The sequence below is a fragment of the Myotis daubentonii genome, chromosome 4, assembly GCF_963259705.1.
Source record: "Myotis daubentonii chromosome 4, mMyoDau2.1, whole genome shotgun sequence".
NCBI classification, from domain to species: Eukaryota; Metazoa; Chordata; class Mammalia; order Chiroptera; family Vespertilionidae; genus Myotis; species Myotis daubentonii.
The window spans coordinates 4,781,737-4,800,279 of NC_081843.1; the positions used below are offsets into that span (position 1 = coordinate 4,781,737).

At 41.3% G+C, this 18,543-nt stretch overlaps 1 protein-coding gene across 1 annotated transcript in view; it reads left to right on the forward strand.

Moving 5' to 3' along the window:
* Positions 1-18,543, forward strand: part of LOC132232642 (cytochrome b-c1 complex subunit 2, mitochondrial) — a 32,168-nt gene that overhangs the window by 8,344 nt on the left and 5,281 nt on the right. The window contains exons 7-12 of the mRNA XM_059692047.1: positions 2,847-2,944; positions 6,471-6,528; positions 9,368-9,463; positions 9,779-9,978; positions 13,914-13,994; positions 15,977-16,053. Of these exons, the coding sequence (XP_059548030.1) occupies positions 2,847-2,944; positions 6,471-6,528; positions 9,368-9,463; positions 9,779-9,978; positions 13,914-13,994; positions 15,977-16,053 (610 nt within the window). The remainder of the gene's footprint in view (positions 1-2,846; positions 2,945-6,470; positions 6,529-9,367; positions 9,464-9,778; positions 9,979-13,913; positions 13,995-15,976; positions 16,054-18,543) is intronic.

An 18,543-nucleotide genomic window follows, 5' to 3' on the forward strand; every position in this document is an offset into this window, starting at 1 on the left:
AAAATACATTTGTAAATAAGCACCACCACTTGGAAGTCACACAACTTTTGGCAGAAGCAGATGTGCAGGTAGACCACTCAGGTCTAAATAGGCTCCGTGTGGCATGGGCTTCGCTCAGCATGCAGGCCTGTCGCAGGAGACCCACTCGATTGGTGCTCTCAACTCCTGTCACCCTGCCCTACCGAGCTCACACCCTGTGGAAGTGTGTGTGGGTGCAGGTAGCCTGGGCCCACCCTACAGCCTTTCTTCAGAAGGCCCTGGAGGAAGACCAGATGGCCTCAGAGGGTGACGGAGTAGACGGACCTCAGGGTGTCTTAGACCTTTCATTGATCTGCCCCCAGAGGAAGCCGAGGCTTGTACACAGCTTGGTCCCTCCCACACACATCCAAGCGCAAAAGAAGCAGCCACAAACAGTGAATAGTGTGGTAGCTCCAAACAGGTAGCCCAAGGCCAGTTACTCGCAGCATCTGACATCAGCCTGCACCAGAAACCTGCCCAAGTGGTTCTGGGAAACCAACACAACCAGTGTTGGACTTTAGACCACACCAGAGCTCAACCCAACTAGCCACATGAACAGCACATGCAAAGGGGGATTCCAACAGGCACCAGACCCTACTGGGAACAACTCCAACTCGGAGGGGGGGGGGGGGGGGGCAGGGCGCCGCCCCTGCACAGTGACTCATACACTGTGATCGAGGTTTATCCTTATAGTCAGCCAACCTGAGGGTTAACTCCACCCATGAACAGGCCCACAGCATGTAATACTCAATTACAATAGGAAGGCGCACAAAACCCACAAGAGACATTCCTGGAGCACCTAGCTCAGGTGATCTAGAAGATGGAGCCACTGAGTCCCACAAAGCACCTACATCATAAAGCCATCATAACAAGTTGGGGAGTCATAGCAGATCTACCTAATACACAGAGACAAACAGAAAGGCAGCATGCAGACCCTCATCTCCTGTCAACTGTTGGCAATATAATGAGTGCTTGGTTCATGTTAGCTGATGTTATTGCATGGTGATACTTTGTGTCACAAAGGAGTATGATCTTTGTTACGCCCGACTTCTACCAAAGAAATACAGGGTGTCCCAAAAAAATGTATACACACTTAACAGCTAATAGCTCAATTGATGTTTCTTTCTTTTCAGATATAACCCATTGGAATTAATTATTCGAAGTGTGTATATATTGTGGGGAGATACTTTAGAGATAGAATGGTAAAATTTACAAAAGATGACTTGTGTGTACAGAGTGGCTTCTTCCCCGCTGGTAGCAGTGAGGCTCCAGTCCTCATCCTTTCTGTCTGAGCAGTTACTGTCTACTGGCAGACTTCTGCCTGCAGGTTTACATCCTCAGCCCATCTTCCCATTGCTGTGACAGTACAGTGATCCCTGTGACATGAACATCCAGTGAAAATCCTTTCACGGCTTCTAATTGTCTGTGAGAAAGCCCAGACTCTTTAACGTAGCATATGTGCTAACGTACGTGGCCTGGCCCTCGGCCTCCCTTGTTTCTTGCTCTCCCCTGCCCCTTCTAGCTGCAGTTCCCCCTTTGAATCAAATTGTCTCATATTTTATGCCGTCGTCTCTTTCTGCTGCTTGAAATGCCATTCCCAAATCACTCACCTGGCAAACACCTACTCATTCATCCCAGAGTTTACTTCTGTTAACTCCTATCTAGTTCCCACTGCCTTCCCATGTCCCTCTGCACTTTTGATGTACTATTGACATCATACCCATAATACTTGGTCTCACAGTTTTTTTTCCTTTCAATGTTTTGGTTTTCTTTTCTTTTATTGATTTCAGAGAGGAAGGAAGAGGGAGAGAGAAATAGAAAATAGGAACATCAATGATGAGAGAGAATCATTGATCAGCTGCCTCCTGCACACCCCTACTGGGGATCAAGCCCACAACCTGGGTATGTGCCCTTGATTGGAATCGAACCTGAGGCCCTTCAGTCCGCAGGCTGACACTCTATCCACTGAGCCAAACCAGCTAGGGCTCTCTCAACATTTTGAGGATAGACTCGTCTCTGTATTGCCAGCACTTGCACAGGACCTGGCATAGGAAGATTGCCCAACAGTAAGTAAATGAAAGGGACATAGCTCAAGCAAAGGCTCAAGCAGGAAGCCGGGACAGTACCAGGGCACTGGGGAGGAGTACAATTTGGTGGTAGCATTTGATCCCTGAAAGCTAGTGATAGGACCTAAGCGTCACACTCTTCTAGAGCCTCTTACCCTGACAGCTCCCTCATTATCTAGAGGGAACCTAGAAGTAAATAAAATTTAGGTTAAATGATTTGTACAAGGTCTTAGGGCAAGTCAGACTTCCTTTATACTTTCCAGATAACACCAGGTAGATAGAAAAGTATTTATGTGGATTCTAGTGTGTAAAAACGGTCATATGTATAATCTCTTACTTTTCTCAGCAGTTTCAACTGGCAAAATTTTAAAAGTTGCCATAAGATGTCCTGGCCAGTGTTTCTCAGTGGTTAGAACATCGGCCCACTCAACAAAGGGTCACGGGTTTGATTCCTGGTCAAGGGCATGTACCTGGGGTGCAGGTTTGATCCCCAGCCTAGTCAGGGCATGTGTGGAAGGCAACCAATCCATGTGTCTCTCACATTGATGTTTCTCTCTCCCTCCCCCTCCTCTTCCCATCCTCCCTTCCACTCTCTCTAAAAATCAATGGAGAAAATATTCTCAGGTGAGGATTAACAAAATAACATAAATAAAATGTTGTCGTAAGATGACCATAGCTGTATAGTCTAGTTGCTTTATAAATTCTAAATGTTGTCTTTTTTAAAATTATATATCCATAACTGCTTCTTTACTTATTTTTCAGATATCATTGAAAATCTGCATGCTGCAGCTTATCGAAATGCCTTGGCTAATTCCTTGTATTGTCCTGATTATAGGATTGGAAAAGTAACACCAGATGAGGTAATGTGGAACACATTATGTTGTAAAATGTTATTTCTTTGCCCAGCCATCATGGCTCAGGTTGAGCATCGACCTATGAACCAGGAGGTCATGGTTTGATTCCCTGTTAAGGCATATGACTGAGTTGTGGGCTCAATCCCCAGTGTGGGGTGTGCAGGAGGCAACCGACAATGATTCTTATCGTTGATATTTTATTTCTCTCTCCCTCTCCCTTCTCTGAAATCAATAAAAATATTTTTTTAAAAATAAGTAAGTAAAAATAAAATGGGCTTTTCGCATTAAACTGAACATTCATCTGCCATGTTGGGTTTATTTGCTAACTTTTTAAAAAATATGTTTTTATTGATTTTAGAGAGAGAGGAAAGGAGAGGGATATATAGAGAGAAACATTGATGAGAGAAACATTGATAGGGTGCCTCCTGCAACACAGGCCAGGCTGTTTGCTAATTGTTTTTTAAGAAATACACTTGCTTTCCCCTCCCCCCAATAAGCTTTTTAACTAAAATTGTATCAGAACAATTTTTGTATATTTTAACTTTAAAAAGTTTTTATTATAAGAGGGACTTTTTCATTACAGAAAATTCAGAAAACAATGACAAGCAAAATGAAGGAAAATGTCTCATATACCTAAAGGCAGTCAATGTGAATATGTAGGTTTATTGTCTTCTAGACCTTTTTCTGTGTGTATCATTGGGGAAATAGTCATTTAACTAAATATCTGTAGAATAGAGTATTATTCAGTCATTCATATTATTAATTGATTAGAGGCTTGGTGCACAAAAATTTGTGCACTTGGGGGGTGGGGGGGACGTCCCTCAGCCTGGCCTGGGACCCCTCGGGGAATGTCCACCTGCTGGCTTAGGTCTGCTCCCACAGGGGGATTGGGCCTAAGCTGGCAGTCAGACCTCCCTCTGGCAGCCCGGGAGCCCTCGGGGGAATGTCCACTTGCCAGCGGGGAGCAGGCCTAAGCTGCAGTCGGACATCCTTAGCACTGCTGAGGAGGTGGGAGAGGCTCCCACCACCACCGCTGTACTGGCAGCCATCAGCCTGGCTTGTGGCTGAGCAGAGCTCTGCCTGTGGGAGCACACTGACCACCAGGGGGCAGTTCCTGCTTTGAGCGTCTGCCCCCTGGTGGTCAGTGTGTGTCATAGTAACCAATCATTCTCAGTCGCTCTGCTGTTAGGGTCAATTTGCATATTACCCTTTTATTATATAGGATAGAGGCCTGGTGCACGGGTGGGAGCCAGCTGGTTTGCCCTGAAGGATGTCCCAGATCAGGGTGGGGGTCCTGCTGGGGTGCCTGGCCAACCTGGGTGAGGGGCTGAGGGCCATTTTCAGTCTGCCCACACCACCTTCAGGGTGGGGGTCCCCAATGGAGTGCCTGGCCAGTCTGGGTGAGGGGCTGATGGCTGTTTGCAGGCTGGTCACACCTCCTTCAGGGTGGGGGTCCCCGCTGGGGTGCCTGGCCAGCCTGGGTGAGGGTCTGATGGCTGTTTGCAGGCTGGCCACAGCCCCTTCAGGGTGGGGGTCCTCACTGGGGTGCCTCGCCAGCCTGGGTGAGGGGCTTAGGGCCAGTTTTAGACTGGCCACACCCCCTTCAGGATGGAGGGCCCTGCTGGGGTGCCTGGCCAGCCTGGGTGAGTGGCTATTGGCTGTTTGCAGGCTGGCCATGGCCCCCAGCCACCCAAGCTCCCAGTGGAGGCTGGCTGGAAGCAGGTATCTGGGATTTATTTATCTTCTATAATTGGAACTTTGTTGCCTTGAGCGAGGCCACAGCCGGCCAGGGCAGGCGGGAAGCTTGGCTTCCTCCAATGCCGGGGCAGCCAAGCTGCCTGCTTGCTCCAGCTCTGTGGCTGCCGGCCGCCATCTTGGTTGGGTTAATTTGCATATAGTCGCTCTGATTGGTTGGTGGGTGTGGCTTGGGGCATAGCAGAGGTGCAGTCAATTTGCATGTTTCTCTTTTATTAGATTAGATATGTGAAAATTCCATAGTGTATTGTCAGTTGAACAAAAGGCACTTTATGAACAGGATATACCAAAGGGTCCCATTTTTTAAAAAATAGTGAAGTGTGTATCTCATAGATAAATCCCAAAATGTTAGCCAAGATATCTCAAATCATTAGCATTTTTAAAATGTGTCCCTTAAAGGAAATCCTAAAGAAATTAGTGCTTGAATACTTTGAGCATGGCAGCATTCAATAGAAAAACCTCAATAGGAAAAAAAAAAAAAAGAATATGGATATCCAAGGCAACTCTGTATTTATAAACACCATTCATTTTAGAGCAGAAAAATTTGATAACTTGATTAAAAATTCAGTCTCACTACCCTAGCCTAGTGATTCTCAATATTATAACCCATTGCCAAGGAACCTGGGTAGGCAATTTCTTCTGTACCCCCACAATAAATTTTTAATACCACAGATACACTATCTGTTTATGTTCTGTATCTTTATTTGTACTCTGTATATAAAAGGAATAAGATTATTTTCTCACCCTTAAGAAGCAATTTTCATTCCCTTGAGCCATAGTGCTCCTGTTGAGAATACATGAATAAGTCTGACTTTTGTATATTAGGTCTAAAATTATACTGTAAACCAGTGATTCTCAAATCTCACTGATTCTCAGGTCACCAAGTTGTGGGGGTGGGGAGGGTAGTTTTAAATAAAGATTTTAGGATTCCACATTGAGTTCTACTGTATATCAGTTTGTGTATGAGCCTGGGAATGGGTGGGGGTGGGGAAACAGTGATAGTGTTTTTGTTTTTTAAGTCCCCCAGATAATTATTTCATCATCCAGGTTGGAAACCCTGGTATAGACAGTAACCTCATGACAAGATAGGTGAAAGAGGTACAGTAGGGTAATTCTGTTAACCCTCTGTAGAATCTTAGTAGTGGTTTAGTACTACCTGCATAAAGACAAAAGAAACCTCATATGCTGATTAAATCACATTATCTTAAAAATCATAAACCAGGTCCCATTTTTTTCAAGTTCAAACCAGGGTGTGCTCTAATTTTTTATTCTCTTTTTTAGTCTTTTTTTCCCCCCAGCAACATCTTTATTGAGGTGTAATTCACATACCCTACAGTTCACCTACTTAAAGCCTACAATTCAGTAATTTTCATTATAGTCACAGTTATGTAACCATCAACACATTAAGTTCTAGTGTTTTAAGCCAGGGGTGGGGAACCTTTTTTTCTGCCAACGGCCATTTGGATATATTATATTCATTTGCAGGCCCTACAAAATTGTCACCTTAAAAATTAGCCTGCTATGTTTGGTCAAACATTTAATTAACTCACCCTAATGCCTTGGCAGGGCCAGACCAGATTATTTTGAAGGCCTCATCCGGCCCATGGGCTGGACTCCAGTTCCCCACTCCTGTTTTAAAGAAAATCCAGGTGGTCCCTTATCATTTGTCATACAGCTTTGAAGTGAGCATTTTCCTGCTGAACTGCAGTTTTAAGTTTTTACAGCTTTGTATATATTTATACCAATATAATCTAATAAGTGTTTTTAACTTCCTCAGTTACATCACTATGTTCAGAATCATTTTACAAGTGCAAGAATGGCTTTGGTTGGACTTGGTAAGTTGGGAATTGTCTACATGTCAGTTTGCTTCTTTAAAGAGTAATCTTTTAAACTGTAATTAGGTGAACACAGGATTGAACAAAATTTGACAGCTCGGTCCTGTTTATGTCTCACAGGCAGTATATAATGAGATTTTAATTGCTAGTGTGTTTTCTTTGGAAAGCAGAATCCAGCATTTAACTTTATAAACTACTAGTTTTAAATTCATTACAGTGTTTACAAAACTTTTGACAAAGGGCAAGTTTCTCTAGGCAGAGAACTTTATACAGGTTTTTTTTTTTCTTTTTTTCTTTTTTTAGGAAGTACAGTTTAATAGAAAAATAGACAAAGGGCATGAACAAACAACTCGTGGGGAAAGTGTGTGTGGGGTGGGGGTCATTTGTCATTGTAAAAGATGGTCAGCCTCACTAATAATTAAGAAAATTTTTATCTGTGAGATTGGCAAAAATTAAAAGGTTGACCCTGTCCAATATTACCCAGAATAGGGAAATAGTAGGCACTCTCAAAAGTTGTTGGTGTGAGTATAAAATGATAGAACATTTTTGGAGGCCTATTTTAGTATATTAAAATTCTAAATGTTTATGTTTTTAGACCTAGCAGTTTTACTTTTAAGAATTTAACCTGCAGTAACACTTGATCAAGTTTACAAAATAGTTGCATGAGATTATTTGCAATATTGTTTTTTGGTTCATTTGTTTTGTAAATTATAGCTTAATTGAGGTATAATTCACATGCCATAAAATTCACCCATATTTTAAATTATAGTCAGAGTTGTGCAACTGATAACACTGTTATTTCAGATTATTTTCATCATTCCTGAAGAGAAACCCCTTACTCATTAGCAGTGACTCTTCATTCCACCTCCTCCTTGCCTCTCTGGCAACTACTAATCTTTCTGTCGATACAGAGTTAACTGTTCTGGACTCTTCACATAAATGGAATCATATTTTACATAGCCTTTTGTAACTGGCTTCTTTCACTTAGCGTAGTGTTTAAGTTCATTCATATTATAGCATGTACCAGTGTTCCCTTTTCTGGCTGAAAAATATTACATCACCATGTTTTATTTATCAATTCATCAGTTGGATATATGTGTTGCTTCTACCTTTTGGCTATTGTGAATATAAACATTTATGTATAAGGTTTTTGCTAGATGAGAATACTTTGTTTTTATTTTTTTCAATATATTTTTGTTGATTTCAGAGAGGAAAAGAGAGGGAGAGAGAGAAATAGTGATGAAAGAGAACCATTGATCAGCTGCCTCCTGCATGCCTCCTACTGGGGACCGAGACTGCACCCTGGGCATGTGCCCTGACTGGGAATTGAACCACAACCTCCTGTTTCATAGGTTGACGCTCAACCATTGAGCCACACCAGCCGGGCTAGAACACCTTGTTTTTAATTCTTTTGGGTATACTAGTATGCCTAGGAGAAAAATTGCCAGGACATGGTAACTGTGTAACCGTTTGAAGAACTACCAGACTGTTTCCCAAAGCAATTGAGCTATTTTACATTCCCACCAACAGTGCACAAGGGTTCCAATTTCTCCATATTCTCACCAGCACTTGTTATATTCTGCCTTTTGATTATGGCCATCCAAGTGGATGTGAAATCTCATTGTAGTTTTGATTTGTAGTTCACTGATGACTAATGACATCGAGCATCTTATTTTGTGTTTATTGGGCATTTGTATATCTTCTTTGAAGAAATGTCTATTCAAGTCCTTTGTCCATTTTTGTATTAGGGATTTTGTTTTGTTTTTATTGTTGAGTTGCGTGTTTGTTTTTTAAATATGTTTTTATTGATTTTTAGAGGGAGAGGGATAGAGAGATAGAAACATCAATGATGAGAGAGAATCATTGATCGACTGCCTCCTCTACACCCCACACTGGGTATTGAGCCCGCAACCCAGGCATGTGCCCTAACTAGTAATGAAACTGTGACCTCCTAGTTCATAGGTCAATGCTCAACCACTGAGCCATGCTGGATGGGCTAACCAGTGACCTCTTGGTTCATGGGTCAACACTCAACCACTGCGGCACACTGGGTGGGCTGTATGTTTTTTTATTTTTGAGTTGTAAAACTTATTTGTATATTGTGGATACTAATTCCTTACCAGATACATTATTTGCAAATTTTTTCCCATTCTGTGGGTTGTCTTTTTACTCTCTCAAAAGTGTCCTTTGATACACAGTGAATATTGTACTAATAGCCAACTATTGGAAACGTGAATGTCCATAAAGAAGGGGTTGATTGCCGAAACCGGTTTGGCTCAGTGGATAGAGCGTCAGCCTGCGTACTGAGAGGTCCCGGGTTCGATTCCGGTCAAGGGCATGTACCTGGGTTGTGGGCACATCCCCGATGGGGGATGTGCAAGAGGCAGCTGATCAATGTTTCTCTCTCATCGATGTTTCTAACTCTCTCTATCTCCCTCTCAGTGAAAAATCAATAAAATATATTTAAAAAAAAAAAAAAGAAGAGGTTGATTAAGTAAATGATTCATATAATAGAATTCTTTATAACCATGAAAGGTTTGATGTAGACAACTCACTTAGTTGTAAATTACAAAAGACAAGTTAAATATCAATATAATAAACATTTTGTAAATGAAGAAAATGAAGCTGATATTAATATATGCCTAGAAAAAATTCTAGATTAATATGTAGTAAACTGTAAATGGGTATCTGAGAGAATGGCATTTTGGGGGAGGGGACTCTTGTTTACTGTTTATTTCTGTAATATTTGAATTGTGTAATCATTTTTAAAATAGTAGATGTTTTACAATTGTGTTTTAGAAATTCTGGTTCTAGCTTGTGTTTTTTTCTGGTGAAATAGGTGTGAGTCATCCTGTTCTGAAGCAAGTTGCTGAACGGTTTCTGAACATGAGGGGTGGGCTTGGTTTATCAGGTGCTAAAGCCAGATACCGTGGAGGTGAGTGTTTGTTCGGTTAGGGTCTATATTTCGGAAGGAATCCCTCCACCCCCAGTATTATGTCAGAGTGGAATAGGCCTGATTATTTACTACCACACAGTCCTAATGTGGAAGGAAAGAATTAAATGGCTTGGGTATTGTCTATTAAACATGATTTTTGTGTGTTGGGGGAAGGGCAGAATGGCAGGGAAAGAGCAGTGGGCCTCAGAAAAGCTTCATCTTAGTGGGTTCATAATGTTGGGCACAGAATACTGAAGAATAAAACCAGTGGTGACCAAGCCACTTTCTTTTTCACCCTCTCCTGACACGGCCCAGGTGAAATTCGAGAGCAGAATGGAGACAGTCTTGTTCATGCTGCCTTTGTAGCAGAGAGTGCTGCCATAGGAAGTGCAGAAGCAAATGCATTTAGTGTTCTCCAACACGTCCTCGGCGCTGGACCACACGTCAAGCGAGGCAGCAACGCCACCAGCTCTCTGTACCAAGCTGTTGCCAAGGGGATGCACCAGCCATTTGACGTAAGTCTGCCCAGTTGCGCTCTCTCCTTTGTTTTCAAAGGCTCAGTGTTTAATGTAGTCCTGATAGTCTGTACTTAAATTTAATCTCTTAAATTTTAAGACAAACACAAAAAAATCTTTGTAAAGTTGAAGGGACAGCCAGGCTTGATTTTAGTACTTCAGTGCGTCTGTCAAATACTTACTGTATTTTCAGCCCATCCTACATGGCTGAGTGGTTGCGCATCGACCTATGAACAGTTCTGTTCCCGGGGCACATGCCAAGGTTGCAGGCTCAATCCCCAGTGGAGGATATGCAAGGGGGGAAAGCTGATCAATGATTCTCTCTCATTGGTGTTTCTGTCTCTTTCTCCCTCTCCCCTCCTCTCTGAAATCAATAAAAATATTTTTTAAAAAACCAAAAGTTACTATCTTTTCAATTATTCTAATATACTAGAAAGAAAAATACTTTAAAAGTCTGGAATTCACACTTCAGTTCCCTTTAGAATAAAGCTTTAAATGTTAAACATTCTCTAAATTCTAATTAGTCTTTTCTTCTTTTCTAAATTTTCTTCTGTCCCCTTCCATTCTATGCTACTTCCTGAATTTCACTGGTCTTTATGTTTTCCAATCAAGTATACAAGATACACACCCAAAAACTCCTCCAGCTTGAGGTTAAGTTAAAAATAATGACATTTAATCTTAGCAAAAAGTCCATGCTACTTTTTTTGTTCGTTAATCCTCACCTGAGGATATTTTTTCCATTGATTTTTAGAGAAAATGGAAAGGAGGGGGAGAGGGAGAGAGAGAAACAGCAATGTGAGTGAGACATCCATCTGTTGGGACTAGGGATCAAACCTACAGCCCAGGCACGTGCCCTTGACCGGAAATTGAATCTGAGATCCTTCTAACCATTGGCATCACCGTCCAGGGCTCCATGCTACTTTAGGAGACACCTTTTTGTGACAGTGAGGAAAGTGCTAAAGCTTTCAAAATAATAATGTTCAAATCAAGAGAACTTAAAATGTCAACAGAGTATTACTCAATGAATGCCCGTTGTTTGCCCTGGGTACTATACCTTACGTGACATTCAGAGATAAGCCTTTAAAACGTAATACATATACTCTGGTTTCTCTTCAGATTGTATAAATCTTTCACCTTTTACTAAAAAGTAACACATGCCCTGGCTGGTTTGGCTCGGTTGATAGAGCGTTGGCCCTCGGACTGAAGGTTCATGGGTTCGATTCTGGTCTAGAGCAGGTACGTTGGTTTCAAGCCCTATCCCCGGCCCTAGTCGGGGCACGTGTGAGAGGCAACCAATGGATGTCTCTCTCTCACATCAATGTTTCTCTCTGTTTCCTCCTCCCTTCTACTCAAAATATCAATGGAGAAATATCCTAGCATGAATATTAACCCCCAAAAAAGTAACACGTACTAAATTGTAGGATTAAGTATTCATAATTGCAGCAGCAGTACATGGCACAGGTAGGTTTATGCCTCAGTGTTTGGCCTAGGTTTATGCCTCAGTAAGTGTTTGGCCATTTGACATTTAACTGTGAAAATTAGAATCAGTCTTCTCCTTTTACTCTTTTATTTTTGTTTATTTGTTTTAAAGAAAATGGTAGGGAGGGAGGGAGAAAGAAACATGAATGGGAGAGAGACACATCAATTTGTTGCCTCCCACAGGGGAGGGGATTTGAACCCACAACCCTGGTAGATGCCCTTGACCAGGAATCAGACCCGAGACCCTTATGAGCACAGGCCCACACTCTTAACCACTGAACCACACCAGCCAGGGCTTTGCTTCTATGTTTAATACTTGAGTGCTAGTTTTCAAACTTTTATTAGAGAGGCCTTTTTTAAAAAAAATTTTTTGTTAATGATTTGACAGAGGAAAAAAGAGGGAAAGATAGAAACATCAATCAGAGAGAAACATCAATCGGCTGCCTCCTACACGCCCCCTTTTGGGGATCAAGCATGCAATCCCCAGCATGTGCCCTGACCACTGACCGGGAATTGAACCTGTGACTTGAGTGCTCAACCACTGAGCCACACCGGCTGGGCCAGAAGAGCTTTTTTATCCAATATGGTTTCCCAACTACAATGCCTACACAAAAGTATTTTTCTCTTAAAGAAGATTTGAAAGTTACTTGACAATGAAACCCTTGGAATCTTCTGTACAGAGCCTTAGAGTTCCCCGGAGCACAGTTTGAAAACCATTATGTTAATTTATTTCTAAATTAAATTCAGCTGCTGCTTTTTAAATTTTCCTCCAGATTTTCTTTCTCCTGGTTCATGTTCTACTCTGTTGTTATTTTTTTATATTTTAATTGGTTTTTAGAGAGAGAGAAAGGGACAGGGATAGAAACATTAATGATGAGAGCGAATCATTGATCTGCTGTCTCCTACATGCCCCCTGCTGGGGATTAAGCCTGCAGCCTGGGCATGTGCCCTTGACCAGAATCGAACCCCAGGACCTTTCAGTCCGCAGGCCAACGCTCTCTCCACTGAGCCAAACCAGCTAGGGCTACTCTGTTCTTTCTTCACCATTGTATGTTAATGATGCTTTGGGGTGGCTGGAGTTTAATCCTAGTCCAATGATTATTTATTTATTTATTTATTTTTGTTAATCCTCACCTGAGGATATTTTTTCCATTGATTTTTAGAGAATGGAAGGAGGGAGAGAAACATCTATGTGAGAGAGACACATCCAATAGTTTCCTCCTGTACTTGCCCCAACCAGGGTCGGGGATTGAGCCTGCAACTAAGGTACATGCCCTTGACCAGAATCGAACCCAGGACCCTCAATCAGAGGGCCAACACTCTAACCATTGAGAAAAACTGGCTAGGGCCAATGACAATTTAATAGAAATTCCTACTTGCACATTTGGCCAGAAACTTGACATGTGAGTAGGATAGTCTCAGAATTATAATTCGAGTGGTTGAGCGCAGTTTTTCTTATGTTCTCTCTGAGCTTTATAGGGGCTGCACCAGTGGGTCTCACTATAAAGTACGTGAGAATCACCTGGAACATTCGTTAAAAATGTGGGCCCTAGACTGTGCCTACAGGGGTCTGAGTGAGTAATCTGTGGCAGGAACCTAGAAGTCTGTGTTCTTCATAACAGCTCAGGTGACCTTTAGGCAAATGGCCCACAGGAACACTGGTAAACCCTGTGTTAGGCAATCAAGTCACCTCAAGGAGCTTACACTGTTCAGACAGCAGGAACGCTGTTGTCCAAGGCCACACTTTTTGCTGCCTTGGACACATGAATAACAGCCACCAAGCAGAAAGTTTTCCCTAACCCTTTGACTTTAGTCTCTGAAGCGAATTGGTGAAAGAAGTCAGCAACAACAGAGGGAAGAAGTCACATTTGTCTAGTGCCAAAACCCACAATCCATACCACTCAGCCACTGTGTCTATAATAATGATGTTCACAAATTCATGTTTGTGCTAATCTTGAATCATAGTCAAAATAGGTTAGAAAATACTCAGTAAAAATGAGAGTAATCAACCTGTTTTAGAAAGCTTTAAAACAGGAAAGTTAAAACCATTATTCTTCTTCCCCGGCCAGCATGGGTCAGTGGTTGAGCATCGACCTATGAACCAGGAGGTCATGGTTCGATTCCTGGTCAGGGCATATGGCGGGTTGCGGGTTCAAATCCCCATTGTGGGGCGTGCAGGAGCCAGCCAATCAATGATTCTCATCATTGATACTTTTATCTCCCTCTCCCTTCCTCTCTGAAATCAATAAAATATATATATATACATATATATTTTTTTTTTTTAATTATCATTTTGAAAGAGGTAATGCATTGGTCCTTGACAGACTGGTTAAATGAAATGCTGGTCTATTTACTTATATTGTGAAGGTACAAGTTTTTGTTTAGACAACCTTAAGGAAGTTGTGCACTGTTCTACCTGTTAGAATGATGTACAGTCGAGTTTCATTTTATTTCAGGTTTCTGCTTTTAATGCCAGTTACTCGGATTCTGGACTCTTTGGGATTTATACTATCTCGCAGGCTGCAGCTGCTGGAGATGTAAGTTGCAAACTCATCAACTCTCACAAGCTTTTAAGTTAGAATGTGGAGTGTTTGAATGCCATGACTTACGAGAGCTCTGTAACATCATTAAAGCATCTCTGCTGTGGAGGAGACTGAAACACGTACACCGGTGCTTCCAGGAAAGAGGACAGAAGCACTTCGGTGGCGTTCTGGGTCTGTTGGGAGAAGTGGCTTTGAGTTGTCTCTGGGACATCTAAATTGAGAGCTCAGGTGACACAGGGAAGGGCAATGTGTGTATTTGGGAGTCCTCAGTATACCGATTGTGTTGAAATCAGGGTTTTGTGTGGAAAAACCATGAGAGAAAACTAAAGCTCCTTATGCTCAATACTTTAAGGTGCTCCGTGCTTTAAGGTGGTTTCAAACCACCAAATGACTCGGGAAAATGGCCAAGAAAACAGGAAGAAAAAGAAGAGAAACTGGTACATTTGGAGACCAGGAAAGAACAATGAATACATTTTGATCTACCCTGGATTAACATCCCTTTAGTTACCACAGAGAGGTCTTATCGTTTTACCAAACTAGGACATCATTGGTAATAATCAGTTTTCCCCAGAATGTTGGAAGTAAATGATCATTTATATTACCAAGGAATTAATGAGAAGAAAGAAATGCAAGGTTTGTATAGGCATGTGGGGCTTGGGCTTGCAGGAAGATGAGTTGTAGTTTTAGTAGGGTTTACAATAAGAGATGAAGTTGGACAGGAAAGAAAGATTGGACCAGACATTGGAGGTAGGAAACTCTAAATGGACCCTATATGAAAAAGCAAGAGCAAGCAGGATCCAGAATACAAGTGGACATTTTAACCTTGGACTCAAAGGCTGATTTTGGAAGAAGAGGATGTCAGGAGATGAGGAAGTAATCCCTGGGAGGTAGGAGGGTAAGCGTGTGTGAGATTAAGAGAAGGGAGGAGAGTTTAAAGAAAGTAATTTGGGACAGATGAATAGCTAGAGACACACAGAATGGCAATTAGCAGCAGTGTAAATGTCTCCTTGAGATGAGTGACCACAAATTCACAGTACAGACAAGGTCTGGTTCACAGTTTTTCTTCAATAGTATGCACTAGCCTAAAGGAGAAATCGAGGAGGCAGGTAGCAGGGTGATCCCAGGTTGAAGACCTGAAAAGTAGGCAGGTTAAAAGTATGAGGAGATGGCAAGGTAGTTGGGGACATTGGCAAGAGTGATTGAGGAAATATTCTAAGATCTAGGTTAGACAGGGAAGTGAAGCCAGAGGGACCTCACAGATTGAGATAAACCAAGGAACTAGAGATCTTGACAAAGTGGAAAAATAAGGACAGGATGTTTAAAGACATAGGCCAGGGGTCTTCGAATTGAGAATTTAGTTAGGTAGGGCAAATCTAGGTGATGGCCAAGTCTCAGGTGCGGCTGTGGACATGGTCAGCTGAAATAGAAGGTCCTAGAATTTAGGTGATTAGGGGGGACATTAAGTAGCAGACCCAGAATAGTGCCAAGGTTGGGATGGAGAGAAGCGTGGGCCAGGTTTACTAATTGACTCATTCAACAAATACTTACCAAGTGCCCACCCACATCACTGGAACTTGATTCTCCTGACTCCAGCTCCCAAGTGTTGACAAGCTGTAAACTGGCAGAATGGATTCTACTTCTTAGTGAATACTAAGATAGCAGCATTAACTACATGACGCCCCAGGGGCTTATTCTCTATAGGCGATGATACACACGATGTGTGTGCTTTTCCTAAACCCTACTGCCATCCTCTGCCACTTTTGTAAGTTTTGCTACTCAGATACTATAGGTTGTACAGACAGCTGATTGATGGAACATTGGAAAGATAAAGGACACATAGTGACTTAACCCCAAATGGACACTCTGCTGTTTCTCTGCAGCTAACCTCCACCTGTGTTTTTGCCTTAGAGAAGCATTTGATTGCTGTAGAAGCTGGCACTGATTGGAGGTGACCAGGTTTTCATTGTCTGTCCTAGGTTATCAAGGCTGCCTACAACCAAGTCAAAGCTATTGCTCAAGGAAACCTTTCCAGCACAGATGTCCGGGCTGCCAAGTAAGTTTCAGGAGTAGCTGTGTTTTGTGTTTCAATTATTTGAAGGTTATATTTTTTTGTACTTATAACAGTACTGTAATGTATGCACAAAAGGAGTGCAAGATACAGAAGAATATTTAAAAGGAAAGGGAAACATGTCCGTATCCTACCACCTAGAGATATAAGTGTTAGCATTATGCTTATTTTTTTTGACCATTTTTATTTTTTTTTATTTTAAATATATTTTATTGATTTTTTTACATAGAGGAAGGGAGAGGGATAGAGAGTTAGAAACATCGATGAGGGAGAAACATCGATCAGCTGCCTCCTGCACACTCCCCACTGGGGATGTGCCCGCAACCAAGGTACATGCCCTTGACCGGAATCGAACCTGGGATCCTTTTTTTTTTTTTTTTTTTTTTTTGTCTGAGCACAATTCAACCAATAAATTGTTTATTAATGGCCAACAGCAGCAGGAGCTACATTTCCATCAATCACAGCTGTGCTTTCCTCCCACTGTCCTGGTAGCACAGGAGTCACCACAGAGCTCAGGGTAGACCAAACCTGGGATCTTAGAGTCCGCAGGCTGACGCTCTATCCACTGAGCCAAACCGGTTAGGGCACATTTTTAAACATAATTGTTAATATTGTATATATACTTATGTCCTATTTAATAGTGTGTTTATTGTAGAAATTTGAAAATTACAAACAAAAAAAGATCTTTCATTTCCAGTGATTCCTCTGTTTATAACATTATGATTCTATTCAAATTACTAAATATTTGTCATTAACAATATTGATATCTCAAAATATATTTAGTGGACACTTTCTGCGGTTGGAAATTATAAACTATAGAAGATATCTTTGGGTTTAAAACATTTGTCATTCATATTAATTTCTTGGTATAGATTCGCAACTGAGTTAAGAGGTATAAACATTATAATGAAAGGCTCTGCTTTAAAATATGTGTGTGGCCCTAGCTGATTTGGCTCAGTGGATAGAGCGTCAGCCTGTGGACTGAGGAGTCTCAGGTTGCTGGCTCAATCCCTAATAGGGGGCATGGTGTGCAGAAGGCAGCCGATCAATGATTCTCTTCTCATCATTGATGTTTCTCTCTCTCCCTCCCTCTCTGAAATCAATAAAAAAATATATAAAATATATGTGTGTGTTTATATTTTTATATTCGAAGTCACAATGTGAAAAGGTTATACCAGTTTACAATCACACCACCAGTATGTGAGTACCTGTTCCACTACAGTCATTGGCAATTTTTTTTTTCTTTACTGATGTGATAGACCTAATAAGAGGTCTAATTAAAGATTGAAATACTCATCTCCTGTTTGGTGCATCCACTGTCCTCACTGAAAGTGCAAACAGCACCTCTGACTGGGAAATTCCAGGGTCTGTCTAACTGAGAGACAGACTTTTGGCAGAGTTGGAAATGAGATTACATTTTCATACAGCAATTTAAAACATTAAACTTTGACTCCATCCATTTAGGACAATTCAAAATATGAATCCTAAAACTCAAATGGTCTCCATGATCCTAACACCTCACTGACCATCACGATTTGGCCCGTGTTTGCACTTACAGTAATTTAGGTAATTTTAAGGTCTGAAAGAAATATAGAGTTTTAAAAGAGCACTCTCGACTGTTTTCTTAGTTATCTTGGTTCAGGCTCAGATATGAGCCGCTTTACTGCTCGGCGTTTATTTCGTTCGTCACCACTTTTCATTATGTGTGTCTTTCTCTCAACTCATCAGTCAGTATTTCCAGAGATATAATGAGCAATACATCTAATTCTTTCCATCCATCTTTTCTTATGGCAAAAGTTTTACAAAGACATTGTGGCAGAGAAGAACGTGAGCAGATATGTGCAGAGTGATTTTGGTAGTCAGCTGGAAGATAATACTTTGTCAGAAGATAGTGATGGGTCTGACATTAGACCATCATGAAGGCAAAAGAGAAATGTGACAGTATCTGACAGTGAAAGTGATTCTGAAGAAGAAAGGCAGAAAAAAGACATTTTACCAGCCTTGGAGGATTATACAAATATTTCAGACATAACTGTTTAATTTGAAGACTCACAAAGTATAAGTGAAGTAACCAATTTATACCAGCACCAAATGGAAAAATACCACAAAACCTCTGATAAAACTTCATTATGGATGGACGTTACTTATCTGGATATAAAGACTTTTCTTGGTTTAATTATATTGATGGGACTAATGAAGAAACCAGAATGGAAAGGTTACTAGTCAACCGATACCTTATTTTCAAAAACTATGACTGCAAAGAGGTTTGAGAAAATACTTATATTCTTTCATCTGAACAATAATTCACAAGGAACATGTAACACAGACCATTTTTACAAACTCAGACCTCTGTTGGATCACTTTATCTCAAAATTTAAATCTTTATATGTATAAAACAGCAGTTACAACTCGTAGCAGTGACTCCATGGAGAGGATGCATCAGATTCAAGATATATAATCAGGCAAAAATAATAA